Source organism: Cicer arietinum, chromosome 7 (genome assembly GCF_000331145.2).
Source record: "Cicer arietinum cultivar CDC Frontier isolate Library 1 chromosome 7, Cicar.CDCFrontier_v2.0, whole genome shotgun sequence".
In the NCBI taxonomy this organism is placed as follows: domain Eukaryota; kingdom Viridiplantae; phylum Streptophyta; class Magnoliopsida; order Fabales; family Fabaceae; genus Cicer; species Cicer arietinum.
In genome coordinates this window covers 18,244,778-18,252,207 of record NC_021166.2, presented here as the reverse complement: position 1 = coordinate 18,252,207, position 7,430 = coordinate 18,244,778, and the positions used below count along the sequence as shown (strand labels likewise).

At 23.0% G+C, this 7,430-nt stretch overlaps 3 protein-coding genes across 3 annotated transcripts in view; 1 reads left to right on the top strand and 2 right to left on the bottom strand.

Annotated features, from left to right (window-relative positions):
* The window catches only part of LOC101490810 (uncharacterized), a 2,284-nt gene extending 1,538 nt beyond the window's left edge, over positions 1-746 (top strand). The window contains exon 3 of the mRNA XM_027331069.2: positions 723-746. Coding sequence (XP_027186870.1) covers positions 723-746 — 24 coding nt within the window. The remainder of the gene's footprint in view (positions 1-722) is intronic.
* LOC101489833 (ubiquitin-conjugating enzyme E2 11-like) lies at positions 741-2,440 on the bottom strand. Its single transcript, XM_012712065.3, has 5 exons — positions 2,342-2,440; positions 1,677-1,746; positions 1,245-1,372; positions 1,062-1,166; positions 741-977 (listed from the first exon to the last, which is right to left on the bottom strand). Exons 2-5 carry the CDS (start codon positions 1,744-1,746, stop codon positions 834-836), a joined length of 447 nt encoding a protein of 148 aa, XP_012567519.2. The 5' UTR covers positions 2,342-2,440; the 3' UTR covers positions 741-833.
* A 4,122-nt stretch (positions 2,441-6,562) lies between these two features.
* Positions 6,563-7,430, bottom strand: part of LOC101490162 (ubiquitin-conjugating enzyme E2 28-like) — a 2,746-nt gene continuing 1,878 nt past the window's right edge. Inside the window, exons 4-5 of the mRNA XM_004516150.3 lie at positions 6,962-7,066; positions 6,563-6,881 (exon numbers count right to left, since the gene is read on the bottom strand). Of these exons, the coding sequence (XP_004516207.1) occupies positions 6,738-6,881; positions 6,962-7,066 (249 nt within the window). The 3' untranslated portion in view covers positions 6,563-6,737. The remainder of the gene's footprint in view (positions 6,882-6,961; positions 7,067-7,430) is intronic.

Below are 7,430 nucleotides of genomic sequence, written 5' to 3'. Positions count from 1 at the left end.
ATTTTTATTTTATTAATAGAATTTTCTTTTTATTATTATTATTGTTTTTTTATTATAATAATTATTAAAAGTTATATAATAATATTAAATTAATTATTTTAATTATTTATAACAATATTTTGTATTTTTAAATGTTATAATTATTTTTAAAATATTTAATAATAATAAATATAATATATCCAATATAATATACCTAATAATAAATAACAAAATTCAACAATAAAAGAATATATAATATTAAAATAAATTATTGAATATATTAAATAATAAAATTATTTTTATTTTATTAATAGAATTTTCTTTTTATTATTATTATTAAAATTATTATTATTATTATTTTTATTATTATACCCATTATTAATATACCCATTATTATTATTAAATATAATAAATATAATAATATACCCAATATTCAACAACAACAAAAAACCGTACGAAGTAGGAGGTCGCATCCCCAGGATGCGACCATGTACTGAAGTAGAAAAAATTGCCTTTCAAGAAGTCGCAGGTCGCAGTCCCAGGATGCGACCTGCAACTGGGCCCAAAAAGTAGGGCATTCTGGTATTTTATTTTGGAAGTAGGGCAGATTGGTATTTAAAATAAAAAAATGGGATATTTATATAAAAAAACCCTTATAAGAGATACCAAAAATACACAATATTAATATATATCTAATAAAGTACTATGATTTACTGTTAAATATCGTTGTTGTGAAACTGAAGATGGCAATAAATTATATATCGTAAATAGTATATATTATTTGAATGAGTTTCTCCCCAAGCAATACACAAGGTTCTTATACTAGTATAGAGAAAGTGTAGAATATATTGGGCCTAACCCATGGCATATTTCTGGGTCCATAACCTAGCAGTAGCCTCATACTTAGATCTGTCACTCTTATACATTCTAGCAACATCAGGGACAAGAGGATCATCTGGGTTGGGATCAGTCAACAGAGAACAAATAGATAGTAGAACCTGCAAAAATAAAACATAAGAAAATGAAAATGAAATTGAAAACAAAACCCAAACCAAAAAGCTACTATGAAATCTTAAGATGACCTTGGATATTGTCAAGGCAGGGCTCCAACTCTCTTTGAGAATGTCAAGACAAATACTACCATTATTGTTGATATTAGGGTGGTAAACCTTTGTGCGGAATGTAATCTGAAAACATATACATGATTAATGTCACATTTACTCAAAGCAGTAATTAACATTTATCAAACCAGATTTTTTATTTACCTTGGGTGGATTGAAAGGATAGTCTTTAGGGAAATGAATGTTCAATGCAAACACACCTCCAGCATATGGGCTATCTGGTGGGCCGATAATTGTCGCTTGCCAATGGTACATGTCATTTTTTACAGGGCCTGACCATAAAATTAATTCAAAACTTTATTAATTTCTTTTTAAATGTCTTAATAATGCACGCTGTCTTAATTTTTTTTAATTAATCTTGTATCCCCGTATTTTAATTATGCATTCAAGTTTATTAGACAAAAAACATACCTAGATAAGCTATGAATCAATTATCGAACCCTCGTTATTTCTTTGAGTCAAGTATCTATCATTTTTATTGCTTAAATCCGCTACAATCCATGTCTTAACCCACTATCTTGGCTCTAATCAGAAAAACAAAATATCTCAATTGCTTTTTTTAAAAGAGAAACATACCAGCACTGCAAGAAGCAGGAGGATCCTTCTGCAAATCCTTCAATTCCTTGTTGATCCGTTTTGAGGCCATCTGATCAACATTGTTCACATAAGTAATTTCTATGTATACTTATAAATCAGACCTGTTTGTTTAAAAAAGTTTTAAATATGATTTTTATAACATTTTATTTATTTTTATAACATTTTTAAAAATAATAAAGTTTCAAATAAAAAATTGGTTTAAATAGTTTATCTTAAAATATCATTTTAAATATTTCATCTATTTGTTTGAATAATGAAATTTCAAAAAATGATTAAAATAAAAAGCTATTTTGAAAAGTTTTTCATAAAATTCATTTTTAAAATATATCTTTTTAAAAAAAAAATATGATTTATATTGTGTTAAAATATCTTATAATAAGTATCTAAGTTAATTATTGAACATTAATTTTTTTTTAATCAATAAAAATAAATCTATAATAACTTCTACTATTTTTAATTAAGTTCTCATAAAAATTATTTTCAAAATTATAAAATCAAAATCACTTTTTAAATTTTTTTTATCAACCAGACTCATAAATAATTTAAACTATTATTCATATAACCTATAAGAGAAGTAAAATATGAAACAAAAATAAGAGTAAGAGTTGTCGAGAGAAAGAAATTTGATATGACTCATCACTAACCTTTGTTTAGGGTTTGGGAGAGAGTTTTGGTTTGGGTGAAAAAGAATGAGAATTGACTAGCGTTTTAAACAGTAGTGAGGACAAAATGCATGCTCTCTGTTAATTACTCTTTGTCACGCGCCGAGTTAATTAGAAATCATTCGCACATTGATTATAGTATAAATGAAAATATTTTCTTATTAGATAAATCAAAATACTTTTTAAAAATTTAAACTTAATTAGAAACCAGCAACATAAGATAAGAATAATAATCTATTCAACATAAAATATAAATTGAAATATAATAAAATATAAATATAAAAATAATTTATAAAATATAATTTCAATTATAAAAATGTAAAACTAACTAAATATAAATTAAAAAATAATTAAAATAATCTGATATTAAACTTAAAAATAAAATATTAATAATTAATTTAAAAATATTTATGAAATTTTATAATATAAGTAGTTTTGTCTTTTTATATAATTTAATAAAATAGTATTTAAAATTATTAAAAATATGAAAATTAATTGAAGTTTAAAATAAATATAATTTATTTACAAAAATATTTTATTTTATTTTATTTAATATAATATATATCATATCTTTATTTACATTCTAGTAAATAAAATAGAATTATTTGATAACTCATAATTTTTTTTATAAAAATAATTGTTTATTTAGTAGTGTCAATGGATAGTTTTAAATATAAAATTATTTTATTACTTATTAATTTTTTAGTATTATTTTTTTAGTTTATAATATAATAAGTTAATTAGAAAGAAAAAAACTAATATATAATTGTTCACAATGATAATTTTATTATTTAAATATAATATATAATATTTATGTTATAACATGATGTGTACTAAACACATGATAAAATAAAATGTTATTTTATTGATTATATGTGTATCAAACACATGATATAATAATGTTTTTTTTACCACTATCATATTATATTATTATTCAAATTTATATTCTATCGTATATCTATTATATATTGCGCATCAAACGGATTTTAAAAGTTTATTTGATAGATTATGCCTACTTATTTTTATAGAGTATTAGTATTAGATACTTAGAAGAAATGAGAGGTGGAATTATGTAAATTTAAATATATTTGAATTTAATTGAAACTACTAGAAATATTTTATGAATCATATTCTCCGACTTAAAAGACTTTTTTATTTGACAATAATCAATTTAAAATTAAATTATTTTTTTAGTCTTTTAACTTATTTTTTATTGTACTTTGGTATTTTAATTGTAGGCTTAATTGCAGTTCTGGTCCATATATTTATACTGATTCACGGAATTGATCTCCTATTTTAAAAGTCGACAGTTTTTGTCTCTCTCTTAGATTTTTGAAATAAAAGTGACAATTATTTTAAATGACGTGACATACAATTCTATGATATAAATTCATCTAAATGTATTAATTATTCATATGTCATTAATTAAATTAAAAATATGAAAAATTTATGCAGTTGAAATTTAAGTTTTCACGATGTTTTATTTCAATTTTATGAGTGTTAATCACTCTACATCATCGTATCGTATGTTACATTATTTAAAATAAATCACATCATTTTTTTGTTAAAAAATCAGAGGGAGGGACAAAAAACTGTCGACTTTTAAAATAGTGAGACCAATTTCGTAAATTAGTATAAATAGAAGAACTAAAATTACAATTAAGTCTTAATTATATTTCATTCCGTTTTTCTCTGTTAATTACTCTTTGTCACGCGCCGAGTTAATTAGAAATCATTCGCACATTGATTATAGTATAAATGAAAATATTTTCTTATTAGATAAATCAAAATACTTTTTAAAAATTTAAACTTAATTAGAAACCAGCAACATAAGATAAGAATAATAATCTATTCAACATAAAATATAAATTGAAATATAATAAAATATAAATATAAAAATAATTTATAAAATATAATTTCAATTATAAAAATGTAAAACTAACTAAATATAAATTAAAAAATAATTAAAATAATCTGATATTAAACTTAAAAATAAAATATTAATAATTAATTTAAAAATATTTATGAAATTTTATAATATAAGTAGTTTTGTCTTTTTATATAATTTAATAAAATAGTATTTAAAATTATTAAAAATATGAAAATTAATTGAAGTTTAAAATAAATATAATTTATTTACAAAAATATTTTATTTTATTTTATTTAATATAATATATATCATATCTTTATTTACATTCTAGTAAATAAAATAGAATTATTTGATAACTCATAATTTTTTTTATAAAAATAATTGTTTATTTAGTAGTGTCAATGGATAGTTTTAAATATAAAATTATTTTATTACTTATTAATTTTTTAGTATTATTTTTTTAGTTTATAATATAATAAGTTAATTAGAAAGAAAAAAACTAATATATAATTGTTCACAATGATAATTTTATTATTTAAATATAATATATAATATTTATGTTATAACATGATGTGTACTAAACACATGATAAAATAAAATGTTATTTTATTGATTATATGTGTATCAAACACATGATATAATAATGTTTTTTTTACCACTATCATATTATATTATTATTCAAATTTATATTCTATCGTATATCTATTATATATTGCGCATCAAACGGATTTTAAAAGTTTATTTGATAGATTATGCCTACTTATTTTTATAGAGTATTAGTATTAGATACTTAGAAGAAATGAGAGGTGGAATTATGTAAATTTAAATATATTTGAATTTAATTGAAACTACTAGAAATATTTTATGAATCATATTCTCCGACTTAAAAGACTTTTTTATTTGACAATAATCAATTTAAAATTAAATTATTTTTTTAGTCTTTTAACTTATTTTTTATTGTACTTTGGTATTTTAATTGTAGGCTTAATTGCAGTTCTGGTCCATATATTTATACTGATTCACGGAATTGATCTCCTATTTTAAAAGTCGACAGTTTTTGTCTCTCTCTTAGATTTTTGAAATAAAAGTGACAATTATTTTAAATGACGTGACATACAATTCTATGATATAAATTCATCTAAATGTATTAATTATTCATATGTCATTAATTAAATTAAAAATATGAAAAATTTATGCAGTTGAAATTTAAGTTTTCACGATGTTTTATTTCAATTTTATGAGTGTTAATCACTCTACATCATCGTATCGTATGTTACATTATTTAAAATAAATCACATCATTTTTTTGTTAAAAAATCAGAGGGAGGGACAAAAAACTGTCGACTTTTAAAATAGTGAGACCAATTTCGTAAATTAGTATAAATAGAAGAACTAAAATTACAATTAAGTCTTAATTATATTTCATTCCGTTTTTGTCATTTAACTATATTTATGTTAGTCAAATTAGTTATTTTCATTAGATTTTGCCAAAAAAAAAAACATTAACTTTTGTTAAAGTGTTATTGAAGGTGGAAGATATAAGACTAAAACGAAACTAAAAAATAAATTAAGGAACTTGAAGTGTCGTTTTAGGTTCCTTTAACTTATTTTTTTAGTTTCATTTTAACCCATTTAAATGACCAATTTAACAAATAGGCGGAAATATAGTTCGGGGAACAAAATGAAACAAAATAATTATGAAACTAAATTGAAATAAAAAAATAAAAATAAAAGTTAAGAGATATTTAAGAGATACATGTCAAGATTTAAAATAATTAAAAGAGGTACATGCAAAGATTTAATAATGTAAATATGGATTAAATAACCAAATCTATCAATTAAATAAATTTAAAATATCATAAATTTTTCTCATTTGAGATTTAATATGCCTGAAAGATGTTTTAATTTGTGTTTCGTTTAATTTTTAAGAGAAGAAACCAAAATATCTCTTATAGCTCATTTTACTCTCCTTTCATTTTAGGAGAATTTAGAAGAAAAAGAAACAAAAATAACATAAAATATTTTACTCTCCTTTTATTTAAAATATTTTTCTTTCTTTGAACCAAAAACAAAAACATTAAAAAGAACTAAACATAACTTTATTCTTTTTTTTTCTTCCCTCCATTAAAATCTCTCGCACTCCAACGATTAATCAAATAACACTTGCATCTAAGCAATTAAATCAGTACTTGACAATAAAAAAACCATAGTTAGATAGGTTACCCCAAAAATTAAAACTCCAAATATGCAAAATAGGAGTGCACTATGTAGCATTCACTTGGATATTCATCGAGAGAAACTTTTATGTAAACTATATAAAGTAGATGTAGAATATATATGCAAGTTCTGTTCATAAATTCATATAATACGAAACTGCTTTCCAATACTACACAGTTCAAGGTGACAGCAAGGACAGTAAAGTTTTTCACATTTGTTGTAGATCAGTTCAAGACTATTTATTTACTACTAATATAGAGAAAATGTAGAATATCTTGCCCAGCTGGTGGCCCTAACCCATGGCATATTTCTGGGTCCATGACCGGGCAGTAGCCTCATACTTAGCTTTGTCAGTCTTGTACATTTGAGCAATATCAGGGACCAGAGGATCATCTGGGTTGGGATCAGTCAGCAGAGAACAAATAGACAGTAGAACCTGCAAAAGAATTATGTTTTAGTTTCCCTGCCAAGAAAATTCAAACAAACCAAAAAGCTACTATAAACTATTAAAATCACCTTGGATATTGTCAGGGCAGGGCTCCATTGCTCTTTGAGGATGTCAAGGCAAATACTACCATTACTGTTGATATTAGGGTGGAAAACCTTTGTGCGGAATGATACCTGAAGACATATGATGAATGTCATATAAACACTTCCACAAAGTGGATTAGGGTGCTAATGCTCATATCAAATTCTAAATCCCTTTTAGATAAGCAAATGTTAGTATATTAGTTATGTTAGTATTTTCTCCTTCACCAGAGTTTGAACTCTTATCCTTTAACTTCTCTAACTCCTTCAACTCTTAGCTCCAACCAGTTGACCTATTCAACCCTCATCAAATAATAAATCTAAACAACAAGTGAAAAAAGATGGCAGCAATTATCTCTATAATCAACAACTAGCCACCCATGATTCGGGTGGATAGATTGGGGATTTCTTTGCACAAAAATCACAGGATCAAGTAGTGATAATGACTCCCAACCTT